Source organism: Urocampus carinirostris, chromosome 4 (assembly GCF_059441175.1).
Source record: "Urocampus carinirostris isolate Australia breed hairy pipefish chromosome 4, RoL_Ucar_1.0, whole genome shotgun sequence".
NCBI lineage: Eukaryota > Metazoa > Chordata > Actinopteri > Syngnathiformes > Syngnathidae > Urocampus > Urocampus carinirostris.
Genome location: NC_142352.1, coordinates 3,801,351 through 3,816,834, shown reverse-complemented (window position 1 = coordinate 3,816,834; position 15,484 = coordinate 3,801,351). Strand labels below are relative to the sequence as shown.

General features: G+C 40.9%; 1 protein-coding gene and 1 pseudogene across 2 annotated transcripts in view; both read left to right on the top strand.

Moving 5' to 3' along the window:
• LOC148366673 (UDP-glucuronosyltransferase 2C1 pseudogene) overlaps nt 1–15,484 on the top strand; it is a 457,271-nt pseudogene that overhangs the window by 53,533 nt on the left and 388,254 nt on the right. The gene's annotated exons all lie outside the window — the stretch shown is intronic.
• nptnb (neuroplastin b) overlaps nt 1–15,484 on the top strand; it is a 67,573-nt gene that overhangs the window by 28,317 nt on the left and 23,772 nt on the right. Inside the window, exon 2 of the mRNA XM_088333477.1 lies at nt 10,292–10,639. Coding sequence (XP_088189603.1) covers nt 10,292–10,639 — 348 coding nt within the window. The remainder of the gene's footprint in view (nt 1–10,291; nt 10,640–15,484) is intronic.

Here is a 15,484-nt window from a genome sequence, read left to right as displayed (position 1 = left end):
AGTGCCTTTTATACGGGTTAACGTTTTAACCCGTTTAACGAGAGGAGCCTCATTAGACCTCATTAGGAGTTAGACCTCTTTTACAGCCAAAAATCTTGCTTGCTTGTAGTTGACCAAATACCTTTTTTCCACGCTACTTTGAAAATACATTATTTGAAAATCAAACAATATCCATTATCTGCACCGCTTATCCCCAGAAGGGTCGCGGGGGTGCTGGAGCCCATCCCTGCTATCTTCGGGCAGTGGGCAGGGGACACCCTGGACTGGTTGCCAGCCAGTCGCGGGGCACAGAGAGACAGACAATTCACTCGCTTGTTCGCACCTAAGGACAATTTAGACCGGCCAATTAACCTGACATGCATGTTTTTGGAAGGTGGGAGGAAACCGGAGTGCCCGGAGGGAACCCACGCAATCACGGGGAGAACATGCAAACTCCACACAGGAGGTTCGATCTCATGACCTCAGAACTGTGCCGCCGTGCTGCCCATCAAACAATATGTTTTTTTTTTTCTCTCCTCATTCTGTCCTGATGATTGAGGTTTTCTCATGTTGGCAATTACAGGCATCTCTAATATTTTCAAGTGGGAATACTTATTTGCCTCAGGGTATGATTACAATTTTTGGAGTAAACAGTGTTCCCCAACCACTTGCGCTTTTACCTTTAATCAAAATAAATGGACCCATTTCACACAGATCCTGAACTTAATGGCACTCTATTGTTTCCTGTCTTTCATGAGGGGGACAAACTCATTATTTCAGGTGTGCCTGACCTCAGTAGCCATAACAACAAGGGCTTGACACATTTGGAATTAGTACTCTTATAGGCGAAAGGAGTGTGGATTCAATTTCAAAAGTAGTGTAACTGTGCAAAGAGCCCTTGCAAACAAACAGATGTATAAAAAACTTCCCATGAGTCAGGTATTGAGAGAGCATTGATAGGTATTAGGGTCATAAAAATAGCAAATAGTGCACCATTTATTGTATTTCTGGATTATTAAAATCAGGGTTGGGTAGGGTTACTTTAACTGGATTACTTTCAATTACTTTTGGATTACTCCAATACCAAATATGCTAAGAAAAGACAAAAGAAACTAAATATGAATAAAATGACTCCATTTTGTGCAGGCTTGGGGAGTAACGGAACACATGGAACGGCAAAAACGATGTTGGCAAGCTGTTTGGATTTATTTTCATTTTGTTTCTGTCGCATTTTATGTTAGTTTTGCCGGATATCAAAGAGATCAAAGCCAGGAGAGAAAGCTTACTACGTGTTGTGAGTCATCATTTTATTCATATTTAGTTTCTTATGTCTTTTATTAGCATATTGGTATTAGAGTAGTCCAAAAGTCATTGAAAGTAATCCAGTTAAAGTAACCCTACCCAACCCTGATTAAAATAATATCAGGACAGCTAAGGGCAAAGGTTTTAAACATCATTTGCTTCTGGGCCAAGTACAGAAAACGCAAGGACACTATGGTCTTTTCAAATCAATTAACATCAATTTATTACAAAATGAAAGCTTTACGTTAAAAAAAGATAAGGAACATAGTTCAAGATTTTTTCAAATAGGTGTGTGACCTCTAGCTGTAAAAAGGTCTTGTCATGTACTAGAACCAAATGTCAACACTTAAAACCAGACAAACACTTAAAACCAATCAAATCAAACGTTTGCTTTATTCCAATTTCGCAATCTTCGGTCGTTTTAGAAATTTCGGAATTTCGTTGGGTAATTTGCATACTAGCCAATCAGAAGCCTGCATCGAATAACTTCGTGCTTCCGGACTTTCCAGAGCGCTTTAAAGGTTGTGCATTTGCATATCATTTTCCAAAGTAGACGCACAAACAACACAAAAAAAATGGATAAGTGGTTAGAAAACAAGGAAAAACCTCAGCCCCAGAAGAAAGATTCAAAAGAAGCTAACAAAATGAATGACGTTAAAAAACGTAAACGTAGATTAAAAGCATCGTGGAAAGAGGAGTTCACGTGGCTTGTAGCAGATGATGCAACGCAAACATTGCATGAATGAAGATGAGTAAATACAGGTACATACTGATGGCAGATGGAAAACAGCGATGCCATATACATGCAATGAATGTTCTAAGTAGATTTATAATAAACTTAATTTAAAAAAGTTGTTCCGTTATATATACTGATTATTAATCCTTAATACTTAACGGTTTTTTATTCGCGATGAGTCGTCTTATTGTAAAAAATGGGGCAGGCAACTCTAAGGCTGGGCAGGCAACCTTTCAGAGTTGTCTGCCCTGGTGTCCGGTAACTTTTTCGCATGAGTTTCAGACACTGCAATTACCAAAAATCACAATGATCGCAAGTTGTATTTTTGCATTTAGAAATGTACGTAGAAATAAAATGAAATGATCTGCGTTTATATAGCGCTTTTCAAGTCAATGACTTCCCAAAGCGCTTTACATTTTGCTTCACATTTCCCAATAGCGGCCGCGATCTGTGCAGCCATGTAAGGCGCTAACCTGCTTATTGGGGGTATTGGGGGTTCACTGTCTTACCCACTTCGGCATGTAACACGGACAAGCCGGGATTCGAACTGGGATCCCTTAATCCTAAAACGATCGCTCTACCTCCTGAGCTACTGCCGCCCAATAAATTAAATTCGCATTAAACAAAAGCTTTGTTGTAAAAAACAACTTTATTGGTAGTGGCGGTCCATTTTTACTTTTCATTGTTTAAACTTTCAGGGTCATTCATCAAATAACAAGTATCTGGTGCTGTTGTTTCGATTAATTAATGTAACATAAGTTAATTAATCAGGCCAAAGTACAAGAGAACTATACTTTATTTAACACGACCTGCATTTTCTTTTGTATTCCTACGAAATAAGACTGGCTGGCTTGATGAATGAGTACCTGCTGCTCAGTATCAGCACTTGCTCATTTTTTTGAGCATTATCTGTCGTTTTTTTTGCGTTTATTCTCCCCAGCAGCGTACAAATTACGCACGACTGTTGTATTTCTCGAACTGTCACCTTGAACGGCTTTAATTACTTTTATGTTCCTCTATAAGAGATTCTATCTGCCTTTTCCGCGAGCCGAGTTGCTCACCGCCTCATTCGCACGCAATTGTCCGCCAGGCTGTCACAGCGAATGTATCAAATTGAAAATGTATTTTTTACAAGTCTGGGCATATTAGACTTGGTTTCACCCCGTGGAATTATGTTTGTGAGCTTGATGGAAGCAGATGTTTGCAGAGAAAAGAAACAAATGTTAATTACTCACCATCACTGGAGGGATCACGCACATAAAGAGCGCATTGTAGGTGCTTTTTTTTTCCAAGCGTGCTAAATTCTCACAATTTTGCCTCCATTCTATCCAACTCATTTCCATCCTTCTGTGAGACTACTAGCGTGTTTTTGGCAGCAAGTCTGTTACTATGGTTACCGAGTGAAAAAAAAATCATGAATTGTTATTTATGTTTTATTTTAGAGAAAGGGTGGGACTTTTGACATTCTGTTCTTGTGATATTACCAGATGAGAGAGATACCATCCAAGGGCCTTGACTGAAGGATTGACATGAACAAATCGATTGAAATCAAAGCTAGCCAGCGCCGTGCCCTCATGGTTTATGTGTCTCAATCAGGAGATCTGGGTTTCAAATATCTGACCAGTGTCTGAAAAACATGTCTGCCCGGATGCCCGGGGCGTGCATCTTTCATGTCGGGCGTACAACTTACACAACGTCTCTGCCCGGGTGGCCGACTACGTTTTCAAGAAAAAAAGCAAAAAAACCCCCTTCGGTTAGTTTGGCAATTTGCATACTCGGCAGCCAATCAGGTGCATGCATCACATAACTACGTGCTTCCGAACTCTCCTGAGTATTATAAGGTCGTGAGTTTGCATATCATTTTCCAAAGTAGACGCACAGAGAACAGAAGAAATTGGATAAGTGGTTAGGAATCAAGCCAAAACCTCAGCCACAAAAGAAAGATTCAAAAGAAGCTAACAAAATTAATGACGTTACAAAACGTAAACGTACATTAAAAGCATCGTGGAAAGAGGAGTTGGGGGAGCCAGTGTAACAGAAGACACAGCGCAAACATTGCATGAATGAAGATGAGTAAATACAGGTACATACGGATGGCAGATGGAAAACAGCAATGTCGTATACATGCTATGAATGTTATAAGTAGATTTATAATAAACTTAATTTTAAAGTGTTGTTCTGCTATATATTCTGATTATCAATCCTTAATACTTTGCAACAACGGGGTTTTTTTTGCGATTAGTCGTCTTATTGCGTTTCAAGAACTCGTCAGAGTTGTCTGCCCTGGTGTCTGGTAACTTTTTGTTATGAGTTTCAGAAACTGCTCTGAGGCTCTTTTTTGTGCTGGTAAGGGTTTTCTCTGGGTGCTTGGGAAAAATCGAGCAAATGTTTAAGTTAGAGAGAGTCCTTCTTTATGTACAGGATATCCGTATGTGCCCAACAATCGAATGGTGACCATTTCATGGAGCACCCCTCTCTTGCCCAAATAGACTCCTCAGTTGTGATGGATGGGTGAATTAAAGGACGAAAATCCAAATCTTCGACAACAAGGAAGTGGTCCAAGAATGCGGGAGGGGAGCCAGACTGAGGTTGAAACGAATGGGAGTGTCAAGAGGAGTTATTGCATTTTCCCCTTCGTGGCGGTAGGAGGTGCGCCAATGAGTCTCTTAAAGACAGGACCTTCATCATACACACGACGTTTGGTCAAGGTCTGACCTTGTGGGGCTTAGTTATTAGAGTTCTGTGTTTTATGGCGTGTCATTGAGTATCAAGCAGCAGTACAGGAAATTCAATGATGAAAACAAAATTCCTGTGCAGTTTGGCCACGTCAATCTGTCTGGTATCAGTACTGAAATCCGGTAGCAATCAAATCAACCCGTTCAAATCGGAGCTGAGAAAATGACCGCTGATCTGCCCCCTTGAAGTTCTCTTGTTGGGATGCTAACCACAATTCAAAAAGAATGTTGCTTTTGGAGAAGAATTGAAAAATAGTGTTTCCTTTACTCCTAATGTATTTATTTGTCTATCTATCTACCTACCTTGGTCATAGCCCTCAAGAGAGGTGACCGACAGCAAGACAAACACGTATACAAAAACAAGGAAAATAAAAAAGGAAAATAGCAAAAAACACACACAAAAATGTTTGGACCATGGCCAACCCAAAATGCCCAAACAAGTTAAGCAGCTCGGCACGCTTTTGTCCCTCCAGTTGAAACGGGACACAAGAAAGCGGCCATGTCAGTCGGGTCAGGGTGACACAACACACTCTTCTGTTCAACAGCAGGGCCCGACAGCCTTTACTGGTTTACCCCTGCCGCATCATACAGGTGCCCTGCCCATCCCTTAGAACGCGTCCAAACATCTCACTATCATTTTACAACACCTCTCCACTCATTCTTATCACCAACAAGAGCTCTAGCTTCCACTATATTTAGACCTATTTATTATTATAAAATGCCTCAAACAAATTTGATTTTGGAAAAAAGAACGAATCCACATAGTTTTTAAAGGCACACCAATCATATTTTAAGATCTCTACTCTACTTTGGGCTAATGCAGATGTTTCAGATCCAAGTCAAGTCAAGTCAAATTTTTTTATATAGCCCTTAATCACAAAAAAATGTCTCAAAGGACTGCACAGGATTACAATTACAAAATTGCACAATTACCTGATCTTAAACCAGCATGCAGGCAAGGAACAACTCAAAAACCTCAGTGTGAGGAAAAAAGAGAAACCTTGAGAAAGGACCTCACATGTGGTAATCCCATTCCAGGATTGACCTGGGTGAATCACAATTAGCATTACTGTACACAGAATAGTAAACACTAAGTAAGATGTTGAAAATGTCCGGAAAGTGCATGACAGCAACGACGCCCCCAGCCTGTAAACTAGTCCAGAAAGTCTATGACGGCCACAACGCAGCTTCCCAATAAGCTTCCAGAAAAACAGAGCTTTGCTGTGCCAATCGAGGACAAAGATAAGGTCATTTTTCTTCTTTTTTTTTGTTTACAACTGACAGCCTTTGGGGAAGGTTGAGAATGTCTGCTCCAGGTGATTTGTCATTAGTTGAGGTTCATTAGGGCTGTCAGTGTGTTGTTTGGCTGACTACCGATGTGGAACAAGAGCGTTAAGGAAGTCCTTACACACACACACTGGTACATGTGTAGCCTTGACACTGGCGGGATCCCACTTCATCAACAATACTGCAGGGTTTCCTATTTGCGGGATCTGAAGTGGCTCCCCGTTAAATACTACTTGCTGAGTATGTTCCAAAGTGTCAGTCATTCAGAGGTGTTTGGGTGTCTTTATTCTTCATCAATTGTAATTTAGGAAAGAAAACCTTCCTTCCAATGAGATTCTCATCCAAATTGAAGGTCTGTTGACCTCATTTTTGCTGTCACAGCAATATCGGCTCGGGATTAAATGAGATTAAGCTTATTCTGTTCCTCACCAGCAATGTGTGGCTAGTGCTAATAATAGCTTTTTGAGTTGTAATTTGACTGTGGGGACTCGTTTATGGTTTTAAAAAGCAATTTACCAGCAGCGGCACACTTGAACCAGTCCCAATTTATTCCTCATCTCAAAATGAGAACAGCATGTCAATAATATTGACAAGCTACTTGACTATGGCACATGCAATGCTGCTTGACAGAATTATTCAGCTCAATGTCGCTCAAGCATTAAAACACATCTCAGAGATGAACCCTTTTGGATGGGTGCTGGGACACGAACAAAAACAGCCACTTACCCTCTAATACATAGTTGATAATTTTGTCAGGACCGGAACGGAAACAGGACCCACTTGCGTAACGTATACCACAAGTTTTATTGAAGGAACGAAGAAGGGTTGCGCCCACGATCCGATGTTCGCTGGATGCGGGAAGCCGGTCGCTCTCGTACTCGGCTTGTGATCCGAACACGGAAGTGGATCTTACGTAGCGAGCGATGGCGGTGTCGGGGACGGGAAAACTGGTTGGTAGCCGGGACTGGAGAAACGTGGTCGGGGTCGGGAACGAATCGTAAGCCAGAACGAGAGAGTAGACGTGGTCGGGACCAAAAACGGGTCGTAAATCGGGACGGGAGAGCAAAGGTGGTCGAGATCAAAATGGGTCGTGGCTAGAGACAAACGGGAGCAAAAACTGGACAGGCGGGAGTCAGGTCAGGATCGAAAAAAAGGCTTGTCGTGTAAAAACAGAGGTTTGCAGACGGACTGACAACAGGGGATTGACAGGACTGAGTTCAAATAGTGACAGGGAGCCAATCAGAACCCGCGGCGGGTGGCGCCAAATGAGCGGGAACAGCTGAGTCACATCAGTAATCATGATCACTGATAAAGAGCGTACATTTTTCTCCTGATCAAATCTATTAACATCTAAAATCCCAAACTAACTTCTATACTCATATACGTTTTGTGTAGTCTAAGAACCAACCAAAAACAGAGTCAGTTTTGCGGAGGTTTTCCTGGAATCGAGGTCAAGTGAAAGTGGTGCAGCTGATTGCTGCAGCAACGGGCCAAAACGTGAGCCTGATTGTTGACAAATGCTCGTCACTTGATATAGGCTTGTGATTAACAGAATTCGGGGGAATCGACCCCGGTGAATTTGGGTGCAGGTCAGGTACAGACCAATTGCAGGTTCTATGAGACAAGACCTTGGCATCCATGTTCATATTTATGAAACATTTTAAATATTTCATTTGTTGTTGTGTAATTTGTATGTGTGTATGTTTTATGATTTGCATATCATTTTTCAAAGTAGACCGTCATAGAACACAAGAAAAATTGAGAAGTGGTTTGTAATGAAGCCAAAACCTCAGCCCGAGAAGAAAAATTCAAAAGAAGCTAATAAACTTTATGATGCTACAAAACGTAAACGTACATTAAAAGTATAATTTCATCATACAGGTAATTGTAATTGTATAGGTGTTGCTTTTAAATTCTATGTCAATTTTTAAATGATACGTCACTTTTAATTCTATGTGTATATTTGCACTATACGGGGCAGCTTAAATTCTAAACTAATATTCATCTTTTGGGACGTGGAATAGAATTGGAATAGAATTGACATAAACATGGCGTTAAAATACAAACTACACATTTTCCTGGAATCATATACCACATTTCAAAAATGTGTGGCAATGGTTAAATCGATTTCCAAAGTGTCATCCGGAAGCCGTGGGATGTTAAACGAAAGACATGAATAACCCCGACTTTAACTGTGCATATAAGTTTGTGGAGTCCCTCCAGATCAGTGCATTTTTAGTCCAGCAACAGTTCCTAGATGCATGGCCAGGGATCCCAGTCACGATTAAGATTAAAAAAATAAAAAGAATGAAGACATAACCCTGCAGAGCACCATTAAAGATCAAAATGTAGCTGTACGGTCCTATCGGAAAGAGGTGTGCAAACTACAGCCCGCAGGCCACATTCGGGCTGGCAGGCTTTTAAATCCGGACCCGCCAGACAAAAATGGTCCAAATATGATAAAAATGTATAAAATAAATAAAGGAATGACTAACAGCAAAACAAGCTTTTGTGGTGCCAGCTTTGTCCCTATGTCCATTTGTGTGTCTACTATAAAATAATACAAGTGAACTACTACACAAAATACCACAGCATAACTACAAAACTAAATATTAAATCTAGTGCTTAAAAAAAGGACCTATTATATTTTTACTTTCATTCTGAAAAGAAAAGAAATACCACGGGCAACATACTAAAATACTACTACAGTAATACTATAATACAGAATTACTACTAAACAAGAACAGATATACTGCACTTCAAAAAAATTCACAACAGTACTATGGAAATATTTCAAAAATACTTCTACTGAAATACTACAGAAATAGCGAGCAATAATCAGATATTACAAAAATGCTCCTTCAGAAATACAACAAAACTACTACTACAAAAGTATTACGACAGAAATACGAAAAACTCCCAACTAGAGTATAATACATTTTTTTAAAAATCTACAACAAAATTACTACCATGGAAAAACTACAAAATGTTACTACAGAAATATTATGACAGATATACTACAAAAATACAACTAGTAAAACTACAAAAATACGACAATGGAAATTCTACAAAAATACAACTGCAGATATTGTATAAAAATACTACAGCAAATATGCTACAAAAATACTGAAAATAAACTACAATAATACTGCAAAAATACCACAGAAATACCTCAATTCAAATATATTACTATAGAAATATTATGACAGTAATGCAAAGATACTACAGATATAGTAAAAAAAAATATTACAATGGAAATACTAAAAAAATACCATGACAGAAATATTACAACAGAAATACTACAAAAATACAACTATAGCAAAACTACAAAATACTACAATGGAAATTTTACAAAAATACGACTGCAGATATTCTATGAAAATACTACAGCCGATGTGCTACAAATATACTACAAAAAACGACAATAGTACTGCAAAAATACTACAGAAATACTACAATTCAAATGCAACAATACTACACTAATACTACAAAACTTAATATGCAATATATTGCTTAAAACAGGAACCCAATCTATTATTTTACTTTAATTTGTGAGCGTTTTCAAAACCAAATTGATGTAACTTATTGATTCAAGGGCAAATATAAAGAATATAACATGTAGATGCAGTGGTTAGCACGTGTGCGGCCCAGTTCTGAGGTCATGAGATCGATCCTCCCGTGTGGAGTTTGCATGTTCTCCCCGTGCTTGCGTGGGCTTCCTCCGGGCACTCCGGTTTCCTCCCACATTCCAAAAACATGCATGTCAGGTTGATTGGCCAGTCCAAATTGTCCCTAGTTGTGAATGAGAGAGCGAATTGTCTGTCCCTGTGTGCGATGTGACTGGCTGGCAACCAGTTCAGGGTGTCCCCTGCCCACTGCCCGAAGATAGCTGGGATGGGCTCCAGCACCCCCGCGACCCTACTAAGGATAAGCGGTGCAGATAATGGATGGATGGATAACATGTAGATGTCTGCATGCATATTTATTCATAAATGAACAGATTGGATCGGCCCCTTCCTCAAACTTTTGAAAATAATGTGGCTCCTGACTCAAAATAGTTGCTCACCCCTGCTCTAGGGCATTATCAAGCCATACCTTATTCAAATTATGTGATCAGAAAGCTTTGAAGAAGCCCGATAACTATCTTGATTGTACTTTTTCTTGAGGAGGGAATGGATTTACTCCCTTCACAATGCCTTGGTAGTTTCTCCCCTCATTAATGCTCTAACCCTTCTAATCTCTTTGTTTGCAGCTGGGTTTGTGAAGTCACCGATGTCTGAGACGAAGCTCACCGGGGACACATTTGAGCTGTACTGCGACGTGCTCGGTAACCCCACCCCGGAGATCCAGTGGTGGTATTCCGAGATCAATCGAGCAGACTCGTTCAAGCAGCTGTGGGACGGTGCCCGAAAACGCAGAGTTTCCATCAACACGGCCTATGGTGCAAACGGGGTCAGTGTTCTGGGGATCACGCGGCTCACGCTGGAGGACTCTGGGACATACGAGTGCCGGGCGAGCAACGACCCGAGGCGAAACGACCTGCGGCAGAACCCCGCCATCACCTGGATACGAGCCCAAGCCACTATTTCGGTGCTACAGAGTGAGTTTGACATTTCTTTTATGTAAAGTAGGCTTAAATGTATTTGCTCAAGGTGTATATTTCTAATCAGTTGGTGTTCCTTTTGGCTGTCTCTTAGTCTTCCTGTCTTTGTTTAAAGGTGTCGCTGCTTTTCCATGGGGGGTGGTCTTTTGTCTTTGTTTAAACATACCAATACTTTTCCTGTCTTGTGGTTTCAATAGAACACAGAAGCAGACAGGGGGTGACCCAGAGTGAGTGTAGACGCTGAGCCAAGAACAGCTAGTTGCTTGTCCTCCAGCTACTCTCCCCACTGCAGCTGGTTAAAAACTTAACAAGTCTTTGCCTGATGTTTTTTTAACAGCCAATTTATAGCTCTCCCACACGTCAGTAGTCTGCTTCTTAGACCCCACATTTTGCATCGTTTCCAAAATTGAGAAGCATATAAAAATAGATAAGGCTGTATGGGTCACTTGACAGGCGGCATAGCAGCTAGATGGTTAGCGTGCTACCATGCTCTCCACATGCGGGGTTTACATGTTCTCCCCGTGCCTGCGTGGGTTTCCTCCAGGCACCCCGGTTTCCTACCACATCCAAAAACATGCATGGCAGGCTGATTGGCGGATCCAAGTTGTCCTTAGGTCTGAATGAGCGAGTGAATTGTCCGTTTTCATGAGCCCTGTAACTGGCTGGCGACCAGTTCGGGGATGTCCCCAGAGTCGGTTAGGCTGGGGTCCAGCACCCCTGCCACCCTAGTGATGATAAGCGGCGCAGAAAACACATGGTTTGATGGATGGGTCACTTGACATTATTGGTCTATTTTAACCAACTAAACAAGAAACATTGTATGTAGTTAAAGCTTTAAACACTTCAGGCATGCTCATGCTGTTGGTAGCTTGTATCCCAATAGATCACATCCTGCCTTTTCCTATGTAGATTTGCTTTTAAGAACCATAGCCAGACTAATCAGCAATAAGATGACAACTTTCTATCTATCTATCTATCTATCTATCTACCTTGGTCATATCCCTCAAGTGGGGTGACCAACAGCAGGACACAATAACAAAAAATAAATAAAAAGGGGGAAAAAAATAGCGAAATACACACACAAACATTTTTGGACCATGGCCATCCCAAATACCCAAACATCCAAACAAGTTAAGCACCTCGGCACCCAAGTTGGTTATGCTTTCGTCCCTCCAGATGAAACGGGACACAAAAAAGCGGCCATGTCACTCGGGTCAGGGTGACACAACACACTCTTCTGTTCAACAGCAGGGCCCGACAGCTTTCGCTGGTTTACCCCTGCCGCATCATACTGGTGCCCTGCCCATCCCTTAGAACGCGTCCAAACATCAGACATGGGACCAAGTCACACATGTGCAAGTCTCAAGTAAGTCTCAAGTCTTCACCTTCAAGTCCCAAGTAAGTCCCAAGTATTTTTTTCTTGGGCAAGTCAAGTCACAAGTCAAGTCCCGAGTCTTAGATTGCCAAGTCCAAGTCAAGTCACAAGTCATAAAAACAGCGACTCGAGTCGACTCGAGTCCAAGTCACTAAGTCTCAAGGCCCCATGTCTGCCAAACATCCCACCATTCTTTTATAACAAGGATGACAACTTTCAAACTTTCATCGGAGAGGAGGCGGACTTGCTAACACGAGGTGGTGTATCCCTGGATTTTCACAAAGAAAAGTTTTCCATCTGCCGCAGGGATGTCGAACTTTTGGACTGGCGTGACGTCATCCACTCTGCTACAAGCACCCCTAGGGCATCATGTTAATCTGTTAATAAACAACGGGGTAGACTGCTGGAAGTGTGAATTTCCCTACGGGGATGAATAAAGTATCTATTTATCAATCTTTCAATAATCAATAATCATTAATAAAACGTGTTCACAAATCAGGCTGTGACAAAGAGACCAGAAGGCTGAGCAAAGCATTTTTGTTTGGCAGGGTATATATATATATATATATATATATATATATATATATATATTTAAATTTATTTAACAGTGACATACAGTAAAGTCGTTGATGGCAACTATTTAATGTATCTTTAATAATATGTTGCATTTCATTACTATTGAAACGCTTGTGAACCACATGATTCCCTCTTCAACCCACACCATTAGCTTAACTTCTGTTTTACTTTGGTTGAATTGTTACTCAAAACTTCAGTCTACTAAATACACTGTATTATCCTAGTTCAATATTTTTTACATTTTCCTCATGGTCGTTTTACTTGAATGTACAGTAATTTAGTCTGTTAAAAGACACAAAAGGATATTGGAGTTAAGTCTAGAAAAAAAAATCGTATTTGTGCTTTCTAATTGGGTGGTAATCCAATAAAAGCTCAAGACCCCATCGTGCATCTCATTTCGCCTTTAGATGAGACATTTTATTTCTAAGAAACGAGCTTCCCAGACTTGTCTGAGCATGGTGTAGCCTTCTCAGCCAATACGTGTGTGCCTGTGAATCAGTAATGACATTATAGGCCCTTAAACCTTCAGCTCTATGCACACAAACAGTGCAACACACTGAATGGCGACTGGAGCTTTCTAATCTGTGAATGCTTGGCCGCTCAGCCCAGTGAAGCACAGAGTCAGAATGTAGTTAGTCATCGTGAGCTTCTCCCATGGAGAGGCTGAAAGGTGTCAGAAGCCCTTCTGACAAATATGTATGACTATAGTACTAGACTTTCATTCAAGCAAAATGAATTTTTTGGATGAACCTATCTAAAAATGTACGAAAATGTCCGTTGTGAGGACATTTTTTCTCCAAAAAATGAGGAATAAAGTTTTGCGCAAAGCGCTTGCTTGGGCTTCTAATTAGGGTTGTAGTAAAATCGTATTGTTATATATCAAGGACAAGGTAGTAAAAGACAACAATACGTACTGGATGGGAATATTGTTGTGACATACAGTATGTCATAAAAGTGAGTACCCCCCTCACATTTCTGAAGCCATTTCAACATACAGTAATGTTGAATTGAACAAGATTGAAAAAAACATCATTTTGACACAATGAAAGTTAGTCAGTGTAAAGCTTATATAACAGTGTCAATTTATTTTCCACCCCCTTTAAAAACTAAAAAATAGCCATTAGTAGCTAAACAAAAGTGAGTACACTCTTAAGTGAGAGTTCCTGAAGTTCAGTATTTTGCGTGGTGACCATGATTTTGCAAAACTACATTAATCCTCCTGGCCATGGATTTCACCAGAGCATCACAAATTGACGCTGGAATGCTCCTCCACTCCCCCAGAACAACATGACTGAGCTGGGGGATATTCCAAATCTTGTGCTTCCCCCACTTCTGCTTCAAGATGCCCCAAACATGTTCTATTGGATTTAGATTTGGAGGCATGCTTGGCCAGTCAGTCCCCTTTACCCTTGGTCCTTTTAGAAAAACCTTGGTCATCTTAGAAGTGTATTTGGATCACTGTCAGGCAGGAACATTGCCCTGCGACCAAGTCTGTGTTTCCCTTAATAAAATATAACCCCCCTCAATTCCAGTTGAATTCTTGCAGCTCCAAACCATGAGATTCCCAACACAATAATTGACTTCAGGCACGACATAAAACATGTTCTCAACTAGTTGCCACCACACATGCTTCACACTATCTGAGCCAAATAAATTCATCGTTGTCTCATCAGACCAAAGGATATCTTTCCAGTAAGCCATGGCTTTTGTCTGCATACTTCTTTTTATTGTGTCAAAGCAATGTTCCTTTAATGATGTTCTTCTAGACATTATAACGAAATCTCTGCAGAAATGTGCGGGATTTGTCGCTGCCCCAGCAAAAAAAACCAACAACAACAAAAAAAAACATTTATCTACTTGGTTTCGGTAGCGCTTACTGTAATACTAAATGCCACTCATGGAGAAAAACAATTAGACAGGAATTATGTCAAGCTTCTGTAATGCTCATTTGTAGCATTTTAGGGACATCAGTGGATCATGCTACCGAGAAGGGTAACTAGCTGAAACACAAGAAACATGTGTGGCAGAACATATGATGGATAGATAGATAGATACTTTATTCATCCCCGCAGGGAAATTCACACTTCCAGCAGCATCCCTGCGCTGGAGAACAAAACAATAATAAAGCAAAAAGAATACAATACACAAATAGCCAATGTGATGTGTTGATACCCAATGTAGCGTGTTATATAGAGTATCTAGATAGTGCTACACAGAATACACACTGCAATGAAAATACAGTAATATGCAATGTGGGGGGTGTGGTTTAATGTGGGCCTTTACTCCGCCGGGTGGAGTTAAACAGCCTCATGGCATGAGGAAGAAAAGATCTCCTCAGTCTGTGCGTGGGACAAGACTGTGACAGCAGTCTGTCGCTGAAGCTGCTCTTCTGTCTGGTGATAATGCTGTGTAGTGGATGTGATGAATTGTCCATGATTGACCGCAGCTTTTCCAGTGCCCGTCTCTCAGCTACTATTGTCAGGCTGTCCAGCTCTTCATGACGCTGCCTCCCCAACACGCTGCCGCATAGAAGAGGGCGCTTGCCACATCAGTCTCATTGAATATTTTCAGGAGCTTTTAGCAAATGTTGAAGGACGCCAGCCTTCTGAGGAAGTAAAGTCGGCTTTGACCTTTCCTACATAGGGCTTCTGTGTTGGCAGTCCAGTCCAGTTTATTGTCCAGCTGCACACCCAGGTATTTGTAGGTCTGGACAAATTCTACACAACCACAGCTCAGCGAAACCAGGGGGGAAAAGCAGTCATCCTGCGAGACAGAAGTTATCTATTGTTTAACCCCCCTTTTACAAAGATAAAAATCTTAACATAAATACTGTATCTCCCACTGAACCTTTAAATGACTGAAGGCAACTTAAAGCATTGACAGTTGATGCA